The sequence below is a fragment of the Ictalurus punctatus genome, chromosome 11, assembly GCF_001660625.3.
Source record: "Ictalurus punctatus breed USDA103 chromosome 11, Coco_2.0, whole genome shotgun sequence".
Taxonomy (NCBI): Eukaryota; Metazoa; Chordata; class Actinopteri; order Siluriformes; family Ictaluridae; genus Ictalurus; species Ictalurus punctatus.
This window is the reverse complement of record NC_030426.2, coordinates 4863699-4881560: the sequence shown is the minus strand read 5'-3', so window position 1 is coordinate 4881560 and position 17862 is coordinate 4863699. Positions and strand designations below refer to the sequence as shown.

At 42.7% G+C, this 17862-nt stretch overlaps 1 protein-coding gene across 1 annotated transcript in view; it reads left to right on the top strand.

Annotated features, from left to right (window-relative positions):
- The first annotated feature begins 1291 nt into the window (after positions 1 to 1291).
- The window catches only part of gnai2b (guanine nucleotide binding protein (G protein), alpha inhibiting activity polypeptide 2b), a 55387-nt gene continuing 38816 nt past the window's right edge, over positions 1292 to 17862 (top strand). Inside the window, exon 1 of the mRNA XM_017479717.3 lies at positions 1292 to 2125. Coding sequence (XP_017335206.1) covers positions 2008 to 2125 — 118 coding nt within the window. The 5' untranslated portion in view covers positions 1292 to 2007. The remainder of the gene's footprint in view (positions 2126 to 17862) is intronic.

The window sequence follows — 17862 nt, the reverse complement described above, 5'->3', positions numbered from 1 at the left end:
GAATAAATAGATACAGTGCTGTGAATAAGTATTTGCCCCATCCTGATCTCATTCTAAATTGTTTCAGAAATGAAAACAAAGGCAACCTGAGTAAACACAAAATACATTTTTAAAATCATAATGTTATTTATTGAAGCCAAACAGTTATCCCATACCAACTGGATCCGTGTGAAAAAAGTATTTTCTATACTAATCTATGAAACTATATTATTGATGGGGTTCAGCTGGACTAGACACGACCAGGCCTGATTACTGCAAACCCTGTTCAATCAAATCAACACTTAAATAGAACTTTTTCCAGGTGTTGGATAACTTTTTTCGACAAGCTCAAAATCCGGTCGCATGATTTTTATCGGTCTGGTTGTGGTCCTTTTCCTCCCGACGTCAACCACCATCTTCTTGGTCTTGGCCACACTGAGGAGTAGCTGCTTCCTCTCACACCACTAAACAAAGCTGCTCTCCAGGTCCATATACTTATCTACCAGTCCATCCATGATGCACCTGACCATCACAGAGTCGTCACAGGTGACAGAGATCCGACTTGTACTTAAAGTACAGCATTTAGAGGAATGGGTTTAGCACAGTTCCCTGTGGTGCTCCGGAGCTGCGTGACCTGAGGTCTGTCTGACAGATCATCTGTGACTCAGAAGATCATGGAGGTGTTGACCTGCGTTCTACCCATCTTCTCGATTAGTGGAGTGGGGGAAGTGTTGGCTTGGTGGTTAAGGCTCTGGGTGACTGATCACAAGGTCAGGGGTTCAAGCCCCTGACCTTGTGATCAGGCCCTTGAGCAAGGTCCTTAACTCTCTCTGCTCCAGGGGGTGCTGTATCATGGGCTCTAACCTGCACTCTGACCCCAACTTCCTGACATGTTGAGGTATGTGAAGAAAAGAATTTCACTGTGCTCTAATGTATATATGATCATCAAAGACTCATCATTTTTGTTGGATGGTGTTGAAAGAAGAAGAAGAAAAAAAAATTATATATATAATAAGGGACTTTAATTTACTCCATCTGAATTGCACGTTAACTCGCAGTGACAGTTTCATACACGCGAGGGCGCCAAAATCTCACTTTCAGATCCTTTTCTCGGAGTCCCTTTGAATCCTCTGAAAAGCGTGCCTTTGTAACCTCACGTGCCGAACCGTGTACATTCACGCACGCAGAGTATGCACCATGTGCGTTTAAAACACGCATTTACACTGCCATTTTTTTTTTTTTTTTAAAACATGCAATTTCTGCATTTCCCACAGTACACCAGCAGCTGGCTGTCAGGCGCATGCGTACTAGCTTCTCCTCCGCGCTTTGAGGTTTCTGCGGGCTCGCGCGCTGTTCATTCCGCATATATATATATTTATAAAGTTGATAGGCAGAACGGGCGTGGCTGCGCTGAACCATAGGTTTATGAGGGCTTTTTTTTCCCCCTCCCCTTTCTTCATCAGGTCACGTCTGTGCTGTCAACTGTTTAATGCGAGTGGATAGGACAGCTGGGAGGAAGAATTTCGCCTGAGTGAGGGTTGTTGTTTTTTATTTTTTGGCGTTTTAACTGGTTAGTGCGTTGGAGTGCACGCGCTCCAGTGTGCACGCTTTTAGCACCTGAAAGTAACTGTCGGGTTGAAAGCGTTAGGCGCGAGACCATTGATCTGTCGTGAGAAACCGCCTCGCGGTAACTTTGTGTCCAGAGCTTTGACTGCGTGGTGTGTGGATTTCTAACGTCATCCGGTTGATGGAGCGTCGCAGGCCTTCTGTTTTACATTTCCCGAGTGCAACTTTTTGAATTCGTGACATATTTGTGGTCATCCGTCGCGTGCGCCTTCTTCTCCATTTCCGTTCCGTTTCTGTTGAGCAAAAAAAAAACAAAAAACACGGTCGAATAACTGCGCGCGACCCTGCAAGCTTTCTCGCGTCCCAGCTCGGTATACCGTGTGGGTTTGTTTTTGATTTTTTTTTTTGGTTTTGGCTTTTTAAAGCGCAGTTGTGCAGCGAGCCGGTAATTTACTCGGAGCCATGGGCTGTACGGTGAGCGCCGAGGACAAGGCGGCCGCCGAGAGGTCGAAAATGATCGACAAAAACCTCCGCGAAGATGGCGAGAAAGCAGCGCGAGAGGTGAAACTGCTTCTGCTCGGTAAGTCATGGCACGCGACACTTGTCTTTTTTTTTTTTTTTGGGGGGGGGGGGGGTCCTCAGTTACCATGAACACTTCCGGTGGTGAATTCACACCAACGGCATTCCATTAAAACTTAATGTACACCTACAGTGTTTATAAATCTAGCTAGACATGGACAGGCCTATACAGTTCATTCATCTTTAGTTATTAATGTCTGCTCTTCATATTCAATCTCATCAAACCACCTTTTCTGAAGAAAACCACTGATTTTTTTTTGTTGTTGTGTGTGTGTGTGTGTGTGATCGATTTTTAACGTTAGCTCTCTTGTCCAAGCTATCTAAAGGCTACACGATGAAAAAGCCAACACACACTCATGAAGGGTTGACTCACGAAACAAGCCTTGTTTATTGTTTTAATACAAGACATGAGTCGACCTGGAACTATTACTAAGGCCTCCAATGTAGCTCTCATTACCAAGGGCACTGAGAAGTAGTGCTGCATGAAAGAGAAGCACCCCTCCCTTCCTTCCTTTCTTTCTTTCAAACACACATGCTGCATGCATGTGACAGGAAACCCACAATGTTGGCATGTATGTGCCTAGCCGAACCTTGACTTTCATCTGATTGTCAGTGTTTGTGCAGAGTGCACATGGCTGGTCATGCCACCCTCAAATTCCATTTTAAAAAAAACAAAACAAGGCAAGGCAGAGAAAATATGACTAGATCAGAGGTTCCGAAACTTTTCCAGGGCAAGGCCCGTCAAATGGTATTAACATTTTGCAAGATTAAAACACATTAAAAATACAGACTTCTGTATATATCCCCATTTTTATTTATTTATTTTTATTAATAATGACACATTTACATTACATTAGTGATTGATTGTGTGTGGTTGTCTGAGAAGAGAGAAAACATGCATTTATTTTTCACACCAAATTGTTGAGGCCCCCCAGGCGCCCCCTGGTGACCCCCAAGGGGGCTGCGGCCCCCACTCTGAAAACCACGGACTAGATTATTATTATTTTTTGAAGAAGGTGCACCCGGAATATCTTCTGGAATCTCCCCTGTATGCTCGCCTGTCACTCATTTACTTTTATGGTTGTAAATGAGACTCTTATGATGTCAGTTTATTGTTTTTTACCCTACCCAACTTTACAAAGTCATTGCCAAACCAGCTAGATGCTTGCTTTTCCAGCCTCCTGTTCTGTCCTGCTTTTCATACCTCGTCATTTTATCCTGATCATGGACCATGCTGTGGTGACGACATGTTTTTCGCCAGACAGGAGGTGGTAAATGCGAAGAACCCTACCAAGGTCAGAAATAACTGGATGTGAAATCCCACAGCTGAACCCGTGCAGAGCGGCAGCCTAAATGAATATTTAGCCGAACGCGCGTCTTCAAGATTCAAGAATCCGTACGCTTCCTTAAATCGCCTCTGCTGTCTCTTACATGTTTCCTTGGTGTGTTTGTGCTTATGTGGAGACTGTAAACTAGTTCAAGAGTGAAAACCCTGGTTATTTATTGACCTTCAGGTAGGTGTGGTCTTCAGATACGGAACATGGTTTTCAGCCCTGCAGCAGAGCCTCCATGAAAACCACAGAACATGACTCAATCATCTGCGCAGGCCAGACTGCAGTCTGTAAAATTGGGTGTACTGCAGTATGTAAAATTATACACCGGTGCACTCTCATTTCAACTTTTAGGTGGTTCCGTTGCCGGTGTTGGTGTGTAATTGCCATTGTAGCGTCCTGACGTTATTACAAGTGTGCGACTACAGAATGCTATGAATGGAAAAATGATAGCATCCTTCTGAGTAGCAGCTTCCTACATTTCTGAAGTGACTGAGCTGTAGATCAGACAGCCCGGAAGGGCATATCTTCTTTTCTTTAGACGAGCACAGTGAAGGTGGTGAACGACAAGAGTGGGACAAGCTGTGCAGTGGGAAAGGAGGTTCCTTTCGATCACCTTTCCATATAATAAGAGAGATTGTGTCTTATCAGTAATGCACCCTGATGCACCCTGATTGTATTGGTTTGGCCATATCTTTAATACCAATTCATGGTACCATGAACTTCTGCAAGCTGTGTGTGTCAGTGTTCGTGTAATGTCAGGTGTTGTACATCTGGTGAGTTAAGTGTGAACCCTTTACTGCATGGTGTTGCCATATGGCAGCAGTTAATTTATCTCCCAATTATTTTATAGGCGATAATACAAAGCTACTATTTTCCTCTGTAACTGGAAAAGGAGGGGGGGGGGGGGGGGGGGGGGTTAACTTTTGACGTGTCAAAAGAAAATGAAATGTCAGATGACCACGATGTGCTGTTTGCACTTCCTTTTCTGCAATCACATGGCATGGTGAGGGCCATCCTCGGAGGGCTCTGAAAATGCGATTCATTTTTGTATATTTAGGCGAAACTACTGGAGGAAAAAAAAAAAGTCAACACTATCTGAGAAGTTAACATTATTATTATTATTATTATTTTTTGGTCATTTAAACACGTTTATATATTTTGAGTATTTTGTTCAATGGTAAAATGTCATCGTTGCCACATGCGATAATGGAACCGTGATGAGTGCGTCGATGAATCGAGTCAGGACTACATAGCGGAAAAGACACCAGGCTTCCCTAATAGTATCTGTACTGTTTTTTCACATTCGACTTCATGTTTCAAGCGAAGGAATGAAAGATTTAACACGCTTACTAGGTGGCAAGAAAACTCTGCCACTTATTATCTGGAAAATGCTGGAATTTGAATTGTAATCTCATATTTTGTGGTATTTTCGACATTATATGATACTTTCCATCATTGCACACTGTTGCCATATAGCAAAAATGTGCTAACCACTCCCCGCTAATTAAAATAAATGTGATTCAAGTAACAAGAATTCATAAAATATATATATCTTTTGTATGTAAATGTATGATTTCATGCAGTAGAAGATTACGAAACCTCTACCGCAGACTGTACTGGATATGATGGATAACTCGGGTCATGGGTTCCATCTGTAAAAGGCCATACTTGAACGGAAAGTAAGATGTAACACTGTTTACTCCCAGCTTTATCAAAATCCTCGGCGTGCTGTAGTTTAATCAAAAATGCTCATTTACTCACACGTGTAGCCCACCGCCTGCAATCGTAGGTCATGCAAATGTCACCGACTCCCTGGTTGGTGTGGTGTAAGAAGGTTTGTGTAACTAAGGAGGAAAAAAAAAAAATGGTGCAATTGTATAAGATTGCAACATCGAATCCCAAAGATGATGTAACTATCCATGCCCAGGAGTCCAAGAGAACATTACTGCCCTGGTGGGAAGGATGGCCAATAGACGGTTACAGGTTTCTTTCGAGTTTGGGTTCTCCTGCAAGGGCTTGCTTGTGGATTTAGCAATACGATTGCGTGAGTTCAAAAAGTTGCAGGTTGTATTGGGGAGAAAATCGTCCGTATACGTGGACTGTAGGTGTATTGCGTTGTTTGGCAGCTGGTGGCAACCATTAATCATCATACGGGGATTTAGAGACTGGAAAATAACCTGTACTCTTATTTGAGTATTAAGTGTTTTCTCAAGCCGGTATGAATTCCTGCCTCACTGCCCCAAGTTCTCGTGATGGGAAGCCGAACAAACGAATATTCTTTTGAGAGAGTCCGTAATAAAGCTTCTCTGTAATAAACCCGAGGCGCTTCGACTTGTATAACGTCACGCTGAGGGATCATGAAAAGCCCGCTTCGTTAAAACGTCCGTTGCACTTGTCTTACACTCTCGTGAGGTCATTCCGCTACGTTTAAAAACGGATCTCGAAGTCGATTTGCCCCGTACCTTCGCTCGGCTGTGTATTGCGTAATATATTGCGGCATCGAGTCTCTTTATGAGACGTCATTAGAATCTTCTTGACTTCCACATGTTTGTTTTGGAAATGACTCATTTTGAGTAAGGCAGTGCTATCAATGTGCCATGTGCGGAATGTAAACATTTGAATATCTTTTAGAGTTCAAGATTCAGGTAACTGCTGTGAGAGGGGATATGGTATAATCGATTATTATTATTATTTTTTTTGAACCGCGATTAAACGTTCGTCTTGCGGTGGTGCACGTGATAGTTCGACAGATGAACCGAAATAGTAGTGGAATAATGAACAGAAATAATTCAACACGCAGCAAAAGCTGTACTGAATGTCAGCTGAGTATTTCAGCCTGCAGCCCTACTGTAGCAGTGCATACTCTAGCATCTGATCAAGTGAAACGGCCGGAGTTTAAAAGGCTACTCCACTTTGATATTTGTGAGCGAGTGGTTTGAAAATGTCACTGGATCAATCAACTGTGTGATCACAGTGGCAGTGTTTTTTTTTTATTATTTTTTTTTTTTTTTAAATTAATACAAAAAACCTCTGATCGTTGGTGTAGATACTCGCGTGTTCTATTTCTGACCTACAAATGAATGCGAGGGCAGCGCAGTGCAAAATGAACCGCGTATTGCACTGCTTCTGCTGTACAATCGCTCCTTCTGAAAGTAAAGTTTCAACGGAAATGTATCGACCATTATAGGAAACGTATTATCGCTCTCTCTTGTGCTGCGAACATGTCTACTCCCACTCGCACGAGGGTAAAAAAAACCAAAAAAAAAAACCCGCGCCCTCCTGAGACTTACTTAGTTAATCCTGATGCACACTATAACCGTGCATCAAGATACTACCGTTCATGGCTTTTCGGTCGCGTATTCTCTCGGTGGCGGAATAGCGTACGACAAACCCGATCTGGTGATTCCGGTAGCTTAGTCGAATCCCCAGGCGCATGTATACGCCGATACGTAACGTATGCATGCACTCCAAAACGGACTCCTAAAGAAACTGAGATGATCGATATCACGTCTGATGGATCAGTAAGACCACGGGTGTGACCGCAAAATCAAGCAAACGCCGCAATATTCGGAGGCGCTTGCGATTTTTTTATTTTTTATTTTATTTTTTTTTTATTTATTTTTTTGTTTTGTTTTTTCTCGAACCCGGTGCAGGTTTTCCGCAGGTTTGGGCCGAGACGCGTCCTCATGACGCGCGTTCAGCCAAAGCGCCCGTCGATTCACTCGCGCTGAACACGAGCTTAAAGGTCTAATTTAACACCAAACATCACTGCGAAATAGAGTAGAAAACAATTTCACGTAATTATACATTTCGCCAGTTCAAGTAGGTTTCCTCAAAAAAAACTCCCAAAAGTTGAATCTCAGATTTTTTTTTGGGGGGGGGGGGGGGGGGGGGTCAAGCATTTTTGGCCACAACAATTAAATAAATAAATAAACTCTCATGTATGGACTCGGTAGGTTTTACTGTCTTAATAGTTTTGACTGGATCTGATCAAAATATATATTTCCGAAGATATAATCAATATCAAAGTAATGTCACGTGCTTATTAAAACCCGTCAGTCATTGACCTCCGTCCCTCCTCGTGTCCCGGAGGCGCTGTTCTTATCCGGTCCGATCGCCGTCGTTAAGTCGGCCCCTAAAAACGCAGCCGCGGACGAGCGACCGAAGGAGGAAGCGGAGTCGCCGATAAGAGAGCAGTCCAAAATTTCGGCCTTTACCGGAGATCCTCTGGAGAAGTAGGTCACGGAGTGAATGTGTGCGTGTCCCTGATAACGTCGTGCAAGCTTTTGTTTTTAGCTGTCTACAGAAACATGCCCACACATCGCTAAGCGAGTGTTGTTTCTCAAAACAGTCGATGTGTCAAGGTTATGACCCAAGACTGGAACAATCGCAGTGCTATTAGTGTGAAACAAGGCCTGTTTTATTTCCTGCCAAACTTGTACCACAAAATATTCCTGCTTAAAGGTGATTAAAGTCAGCATTAGAGCTGGCCAGTGTATTGATACCTCAGTACGTCACGAAACATTTTTCTGTGCTATCCTAGCACCAAATATCTTTTTATTTTCTTCCTTTCAGGGTTACATTTTTTTTTTTTTTTTTTTTTTTTTTTTTTTCTTTCCATAGTCAGTTTTACAGTTTATTGATTTTATATATATTTTTTTAAAGAGTGCAACACTGCTGTTTTGCTCTCAGTTTGTGATGAACCTGAACACTGTGGTCTATTGTAGGAAAGTCTTTATCAGGATGTGATATTTTAGTCGTGTTGTCCATCCCTAGTCTCGAGTTACTTCAAAATAAAAAGGGAGGAATTGCAGTTGGGTCGACTGAAATGTTATCTTCTCTACTCCCTTTTTTTCCTTTTTTTCTTTTTTTTTCTCTTTTTTTTTTTTTTTTTTTTTTTTTTGGCCATGGGTACCAATTAGTGCACTCCTTTCTGCTCTAATGGAGTTTTTCTGTAGAGTCTGCACACACGTACACGGAGCAAACCATCAGCAGTATCGAGGCAGCTGTAATTCTAAAGGCTGTGCATGTAAGCACTCTCGGAGTAGTCGTTTGAGCAATGTCTTACTTAAGCATTTTCAGCTTGAGGTCCTGTGTTTGCTCATAGACCGTCAGAAACCGTTTCAGCTCCTGCGTGCTCCGAGAACACGTACACACTGCAGTGCCACGAGCGGAGTCCTGACCCACACTACTGATTTTTCTTTCCGTTTTTTTTTTTCTTTTTTCTTTTCTCTCTCTTCTTCTTCTTGTTCTTCTTTAATGCTTCAGTGGAAAGGATGACCTCGAGACGTAGTTTCCGTACTATGTTCAGACGAAGCCCTTTACACTATAAACTTGCCTCACCTGTTGCCGTTTGCCTGCTGTGCAACGTCCGCTCGGTTCTTCAAAAAGGAAAAGCGAGTTAATCAGGGTCTCTACACGTGCAGCTCGTTCTTGCGTACGTTGCAGTATGATTGCACATATTCACATTTAAACTTCTGGTTTATCCCCTGGCTCACAGATTTATTAAAAAAACGACGTAAGGAAGTCCCTCATTGTAAACGTAGGGTTTTATTTGCAGGTGATGAGGTGAGGGATTCAGATGTGCACGGCATCGAGGTGCGGCGGTGTTAACGGATACAACAGCACACGTTTATTAACGACGATTCCCCAAGTGCTGGAAACCCGTCACAATTTGGTTCGGAATCTGTGGTGCAAATGGTTCAATTTTGCAGGAATTCAATCACAAAATATTTCAAATCAACTCCCGAGATCATTTCTGTAAAAACTAACCCAGTTTCCTAAATAACTTGAGAGACCTTTAAAGGGTAGAGAGCTAAAATATGATTTCAGTTATCCACATGAGGATCCCTTCTGAGTCCGGTTCCTCTCAAGGTTTCTTCCTCAGATCATCTCAGGGAGTTTTTCCTCACCACCGGCTCGCTCAATCGGGATTAAACTACACGCTTAAGATCTCCATCCTGTGTTTATATGTTTCTGCTTTGAGACGATGTTTATTGTTAAAAGCGCCATACAAGTCAAATTGAATTGACTTGAACGTTAGTATTAAAGGTCACAGACAATCCTTTCATGCTTGAATTGGTCAAATTGGCCCTTTGTATTTCTTTTCATTTCAACTAATTGCAATAATAATAATAATAATAATACAAATGAAACTAAATGACTCAGCTCAGCGTTATAGCCATGCTATAACATGAAGTGTGAAGGTCAAAGTGGACAGCGGTCGAACGTTTGTTTCCTCCATCACGACAGCCGAGTGGGAACAAAATTGGCGCTGTGGAAGAAGCCTGATTAAAAATAGCACCCGATCCTGTAACTTCTGAAGGTGTAACTGTTGGAAAGACTCATCAAGGTGACGACGCCTTTCCTCGCGGCTTTTGCTTACACACGGTCACGCTTCAGAAACGGTAGGTGCCAGATACAGAGTACACCAATGCGATGACTTGAAAGCCTCATTTATACACTTATCTTGAATGAAGTTGTTGTGCCCAGAGCGGTTTCGTGCCCGCTTCAGTTAATGTTAAGTTGCACGATCTTCTTTTTATATAACCGAAGGTTTGTAAAAGTCTCAAGGTCCCGGGAAGTCCACAGCGTTCGGATGAGCGCAGCACGTTTGGGGTGTAGAATAACACAAGGTGTACACGTAGCACACGTGCAGGAAGTGAGCGGTATTCATACAATCGTAGGATGTACACAGAAGTACATTTTTATCAATGCGTGTACAACCCCGATTCCAAAAAAAGGCGGGACGCTACGTGAAATGCAAATCAAAACGGACGCTCGTAAACCCGTGTTGTTCAAAATAGAACGTGGAAAACATTTCAAATGTTTGAACTGAGGAAACGTACCATTTGAAGGGAAAAAATAAGGTCGTTTTGAATTTCATGGCCGCAACACGTGTCAAAAGAGTTGGGACGGGGCAACAAAAGGCTGGGTTTAATTATTTATTATTTTTTTTTTTTAACTCGATTTAAACATTTGTTATGTTTCCTATGTTCTGTTTTGAATAACATGGGTTTATGAGATTTGCAAATCATTTGTATTGTTATTATTTATATTTTACACAGTGCCCCAACTTTCTTGGAATTGGGGTTGTAAAAGACCAAGTCTTGTGTTGCCTTGAACATGCGATTTTGGTGTTATTAACAGAAATGCACGCAAAATCAAGAAAATGCCGCGGTATTTTGGGGGAGCTTGCAATTTTTGTAAATCACCGTAGGTTTTCCGCAGATCTGGGCCGACACACGTCGGGTAACGCCATCACGACGTGTATTCAGCCAAAGCCCTTTTTGATTCGCGTGCCTCGAACGTGAGTACAGCTAAAAGGTCTCGTTTACCAGCAAACACCACTGTGAAAGACATTGCAAAACAATTCCGTGCAATTTCTCCAATTAAAGTAGTTTTGCACAAAAAAAAAACCCTTGCAAAAAAAAGTTGCATCACAAAATTTGAAAAAAATCCGTAACAAAATCGAGCATTTTTGGCCGCAACAATTACACAAAAAAAAAAAAAAAACCCTCTGAATTTCTGTACTAAATGATCCGTGTCCGATAACGGTAATATTTTCTCGGCAGCCACGAGTTGTGGTAGGCTAATCTGTGATTGGCCTGGTGTTCCTGTGTTGTGTGTGTGTGCTTTCTCAACACCTGTGTACGTGTGTTACATCAGTCTTGGCAACTAGGAACTCTGTTTGTATTGCGCAGGTCCAAAGGTTCTTCTGTTAGTTTGGTCTTTTGTGCATGATGTAACGCCTGTAAAATAATTGTCTTGTTTGTACGTCTGTTTTCATAGTTCGTAACGTTAATAACGTTGCACATGTGCACACAAACCTGGCTGAAAGTGGTGAAACCAACCTCTTTAAAGTGTCAGCACTGGATAAGAGAGAGAGAGAGAGAGAGAGAGGAAATGAAACTGACTTGAAGAAATGAACGTCTGCTTTTTGTTTAAAAAGTTTAAAGAAGACGAGTATGTGTTTCCACAGAGCATTATGGGGCTCTGTTTGCCCTCTCAGAGTCTTTTATTGATCTTCTCCTGTATAATTAATTCATAGCAGTGCCCTGAATTAAGCGCCAAGCCAAATTAGTCCTCCAATGTTATCACTCTCATCATTTCCTTGATATCAGGTTAGTTAATTTGTCCAAGTCCTATTTCATGACGCGCTGTAAAGGACAGATGCTGGCCGAAGTATTAGGTAATAGTTTTAGGCAACAGTTTCAAGTTGCCTTTGACACAATCCGCAGGACTCTGAAATTGCCATGATTGTATCATCGTGGTGTATCTGAAATGCCATAACGGGTTCTTTAAAAAAGAACCCGTTGAACGAGGCTCGTTAGTTTTAGATCAAGAACCCATTGAACCAGCTTTGTTTTAGATCAGATGTTTGTCTGGTGCGGGAATTTATTTATTTTTTAAACATTTGAAGACTTGCTCAGGTTTGAAACAGTCGAACCATAAGGCATATGTCTGAGTCACGTGAGATCGGCTCATATCACTACCCAGCTCTAATGCGCATAAGTCTCAGCGGTGGAGGGATGAGTGGAGCTCTGTAGTACACTTAAAGGCATTTGATTAGAAATATAAATTTGCCGTGTCCCCTAATTAACCCTACCTGGCGGTTAGCGGTGTCGATAAAACCTCAACTTGAAGAGCTAAGCAGCAGTGTAAGTACCCACTCATTACAGTATAGCCTGTAGCCTGACTGTCTATACACTGACTGACTGCAGCACTTTTCCAGGGCTGTATACACAGTGGATCAGGAGGCTGCATGCAGCTTGACGTTCATCAGCCAAAATACACCAAGCACTCCGATACTGTATGGCCAAAAGTTTGTCGACACCTGACCTTCACACTTGTGTGCTTTTTGAAAATCCCATTCCAGATTCAGTCCCCACTGTCCCCACTTGAGTTCTTCTACTCCAACTTTGGCAAACCGTGCCTTCATGGAGCGTTGTGCACAGGAGCATTGTCATGCTGGAACAGGTTCGGGCTCTTTCGTTCCAGTGAAGGGAAATAACGCTACAGCATGCAAAGACGTGCTGTACAGTTGTGTGCTTCCAACTGTTTGGGGAAGACCGTGTGGTGGCTTAGTGGTTAGCACGTTCGCCTCACACCTCCAGGGTCGGGGGTTCGATTCCCACCGTGGCCCTGTGTGTGCGGTTTGCATGTTCTCCCCGTACTCCGGTTTCCTCCCCCAGTCCAAAGACATGCATGGTAGGCTGATTGGCGTGTCCAAAAGTGTCCGTAGTGTATGAATGGGTGTGTGAGTGTGTATGTGTGTGTATGTTGCACCCCATGCTCCCTGGGATAGGCTCCAGGTTCCCCGTGACCCTGAAGAAAGGATAATCAGTATAGAAGATGGATTGAGTTTGGGGAAGAACCACTGACGGTCAGGTGTCCACAAGACTTTGTCTATATAGTGTTTTTTATGAAATAAATCACCTGTAGCAGAATGGAAAACATAAATGTACCGCATCATATCTGGCTTTAAAAGCTTTGCCTGAAACGAGTTCTACTATTAATTGGATTTGTTTGAGATCTCGGGTCACTACAGTTGAACAGATGGAGTTGCAGTATGTAGACTGGAACCCGATATGTATATCTAGGCAGATAGGGGGAAAGGGGTAAATTGAAAGAGTAGCCCCCAAAAGCTCTCCCACCCATATATCCTATATCTTGTCACATTGGGGAAAAAGTGAGGAGGATTGCTAAAATTTTAGCCAATCACATCCAGTATTTGGGAAACGCAAACACGGATGAAGGTAGGGTGAATATCTAAGTTGCTTTTGTAATTTTGCCCAAGCAACAAATAAATTCTATTTAAAATGTTTACAAATTGTGACCAAATTGGTCGTCGTTGTTGTTATTATTACCAATATAGTGTCCACCGTTATGCCTGTTTTAAAAATGAACTCTAATTCATATTTTTGCATACTAATGGTACAAGTAGCAATATCTTATGACGTCATATAATAGTGATGCTTAATATCCTATATAGTAGTACACGGTCAATAAAGACAGTAGTCAGTCAGGGTTCTTCTTCTTCTTTTTCTTCCTTTCTTTATTCATTTTAAGCATGTCGTGAGTACACCCACATTTTTCCAACAATAAAAAGGGGTGTGCGCGTACTGCGTGGTGTTCAGACAGTCTTGGCCTAAAATGTCTCAGCGGCTGTGTGTCTGATTGTACGTTACGCTCAGGCAGAGCCAGTGTAATTCCTCCAAATCCACAGCACGTCAAGAAGGTGATGAAATATAAAGGAGAAGCTGGAAACACATCATCTCTATTTTCTCTCAGCAACTAGAGCCTCCCTTTGCTCTCGATGTTGAGGTCAGTCGCCTTACGTGCGACGCAGACAAAGCTAATTATAAATGTGGAGACGAGCAGGGTAAGAGATGACGATTGTGAGAATAAGGTTCGTCGTCGTAAGGAAAATGTTATAAGGACACAATATGAGGCCCCGTATAAGCGCTCTTCAGGGTCATCTGTACTTATTTTGAGTAAATAAGAAAATTGACTAGCTTGAGAGTGTTAGTCGTTCCAGAATATTTAGTACAGTGGATTTGTTCATTTCAGTTTTATTGAATTTGAACGTTTCTATTTGTTCAGCTCTCTCAAATTCACTCTAAGCTCATAATGTATTGCTGTTGAACCTTTTTGATTCATAAGAGAACAGCTGGAAAATAAATGATCCCCCCCCTCCGCCATGATCTTTATACTTAAACCCTCGGTTGGTTGTTCAGTGCTTCCTTACTAAGAAAAGGATGAATAATGAGGACTGTGGTGTTGATTACAATGGTGGTGATGAAGAGGACGAGGGCGAGGCATGTTGTTGAAAGAACTAGAGAAAACGGGTTGCGTCCGCCATGTCTGGTCACACCCAGTGAGAATTTAGAGCTCTGGTTTTCGGCCAGTTTTTTTTTTTTTTATACCAGGCTCGTAGCACCATTCCAGGAATGTAGAGAGAGGAGCAGGTGCTTTGTCTGATCAGTTTTTCCACACAGAGAGTCTAATGATGATGCTGTTCAAAGAGCAGTATGCACAGGAGATGAGCCCTGGCCAAAAAAAATTAAGGGTACTCCAAATCACTCAAAGGCCTTCCACGATCTACCTTAAGTTTGAGTAAGACTGTGTCTTGCTTGGCATGATTGGCTCGAACACAGATGCCTGGGCATTCAGGTTGGTATTCCATTTACACCACCACACCATCTCATGTGGTCCAGCACACGAGATGGTGTGGACAAGCCTGGAACTTCATGAAAATCATTATAACGTTCAGACCAAAAGGCATTCAAATGCTAACAAGATGAATACATGGTCAGATACGTGAATATTTAGAGATTCAAATATTGGATATCCAAATATTGGGATTCCATCCAAATCAGGTGAGCAATGTAGGAATTACAGTATTTTTTTTTATGTCACAGCATGTTTTGAAGTATTTGGCTGAATGTGAGCAGATAATATAGCCCTATACATGTAGAATCCATCATGTTGCTTTTGTCAGCAGTCGCATCAATAAATACAAGGGAGCCAGTTCCACTGGTAGACACACACACCCACACCATAAGATGAGGTGGTGTTCTTCAGGTCTTAAGCAGTTCCTTCCTTTCTCCATACCCATCTCATCATTCTGGTACAAGGTGGTCTTTCTCAACTGTCCATAGGATGTTGTTCCAGAACTGAACAGGCTTTTTTTTTTTTTTTTTTTTTTTTTTGAGGGGGAGTGTTTTTGGCAAACTCTGATGTGGTCTTACCATCTTTAGGCTTGCCAATGGTTTCTTGTAGTAAAACCTCCATTTCCTCTTGATTGTTGACTTTGACGTAGATAGGCCTACCTCCTGGAGTGTGTTCTTGAGATGGCCAGCTGTCGGGAAGGAGGTTTTCTTCACCAGGGAAGGGGACGAATTCTTCTGTCATCCACCACAGTCATTTCCCATGGTCTTCTGGGCATTTTGGTGTTCCTGAGCTCACCAGATTTTCATTCTTTTATTTATTTATTTATTTTTAAATGTACCAAATGGAATCATTTCTCAACCTAATGCTGGCTCACGTCACTGGCAATGACTGCTGTTTGGACTTCATCTCGAGAGTTAAGAACAACGGAACTTTTATCCGCTTACTCGTAAGCGAAAAAAACGAGGGAATAACAAACACCTGCTAAGGAACAGCTGAGTGGCCAATTGTCCATGTACTTTTGGTCTCTTTAAAAGGCGGCACCCACATATAAAAAGTGCTGTAATTCCTCCAGCGTTCACCTGATTTCGGTTGTAGATGCTCTCAAATGAAAGCTGCACCCTGAGCTCATAGTCATTGATTAGTATCAACTCCAATACACCGTGGAAGACGGATAAAATAACCATCACTTCGTCCGTGTCCAAATATTTATGGACCTGACCGTAGATTAAGCCGAATGCTAATTCTTAATTAATTCAAGATGTATATGTGTGCTTTTGTATGTCCATATGCATCTTGATGTCATGATAACGTCCCTGCTCGTAGCCTGGTGATTTGTGTCTGAGTCACCATGGTGATGTGTGTCCATCTCCAGGACAGCATGAAGTGTCTCCGATCATTAGCTTTGGCTTAGTTTGAGCAATGTGCCAGCGTGAGCTCATCCATCACACGCAACTCCTACTCCGGTCAAGGTCGTCGCTATAATGTACTCGGAAAAGGTGGACTGCCATCCAGTCTCATAAAGCCACATGGGGGAAAATCATTAAAATAAAGTATTTTTAGCAGTAATTTAATCTGCACTAATTTCAGGCAGCAGGTAGCAGATTACCAGTCGCAGCAAACCTGTTATTTCCCTTTTCTCAAATGAGATGATGTAAGGTGGGTTATATATAACTGGATGAGAAACTACTGAATCCTGTGTTTATAGAGGCAGCTGTTCGGCATATGCGGCTAGTAGCTACCTCATAAAAAGATACAGAGTGGAGACGCTTTATAATCCGGGAAAGAGAGCGAGAGAGGGGAGGGATGGAGAAACCGACAAACCTCCGTGCCTGGCAGTAGCCGAAATTGGATGAAGTCCCAGCTTTGCAGTGCGTACTGTAGAGCCAGACCTCCTCAGTCAAGTCCAACGTGGCATCTTTTTTGATTTTCTGTTGATTCCATCTTTCTTTAGAAGTGTCGCCCCCCCTCCCCCCTTCTTAAATGGGATTTGAAGGAACCTGATGATGTGCAGTGCTGCCAAGAAATAATTTTCACTCCCTAGTTGTGGACACATCTGTTCCTACTCTTTGTCATATTTTCTGCTGTCTAGCTCGCTCCCATCTTTTGTGCAGCTGTCTTGCGGTACCTGCTGGAATTTGTTCAAAGCTGTAGGAAGTAGCTCCTGTTTCAGGGTGGTGCAGGATGCCTTTCCCCTGCTCTTTAAATTAATGGGGCTTTTACTGAGATGATCGCGATCGTCAGCGAATAGTTAATACAGTCCACTTGCTGTTGGTGGTGCTCTCAGTGTCTCCGCTAATGTAGCGTTGACCAATCTTAGTAAAAAAAACAAAAAAAACAAAGACGGTTGCAATAGTCATTTAATTCACATTGTAGCAGTGGTACGTGGTTCATTTTATGGTTAAGGCAAGTGATCGGTTTGTGATGGTTGGATACAGAAGCTTTATTGCACTAATTAAAATAAAACGGGTGTGTGATCGTGCCCTGCGATGGACTAGCACCCTGTCCAGGGTGTACCCCGCCTTGTGCACGATGCTCCCTGGGATAGACTCCAGGTTCCCCGGATGAAGCGGTATAGAAGCTGGATGGATGGGTTTATAATTTTATAGTATTCAAAATAGTATACTGATATGACATTGCTACAAAAAAGTAAACTGGAGAACCTGCAATGTCTATCACACTGGCATGTGTTCATTTTCATTCATTCATCTTCAGTAACTGCTTTACCTATTGGTCGGGGTTATGGTGGATCTAGAGTCAATCCCAGCAACACTGGCCAGGAATACCCCCGGATGGGACGCCAGTCCATCGTAGGGCACCATAAACATCTGCGCACACACTCTGATTCATACTTAAGGGCAATGTAGCATAGCAAGTCTACCTACTGGCATGCTTTGGGAGGTGGGAGATGCCATGATTGGCTGGTGTCGGTGTGATTGACAGGAGAGAGAGATATGCCCTCCCTCTCACTCCTAGTCCTCACTGCTGAACCAAAAGTCCAGCGGGTGGATCTGGACACTGTACAACACGAAGCAGCACGCTTTATCTTTAAGTTCCCTCAAGGTTGCGCCCTGTGCTCATATCTGCTCTCCGTCTTCTCGTCTCTCAGTAGCTTGACTTGTCAGTCAATGTTGTGCAGAAAAATATCCTTGCTTTCTGAATTGACTAATGCTGTAAATCGACAGCAATGTCCACTAAAGAAATCTGTAGCTCTTCTCTACCGACCAGCAGA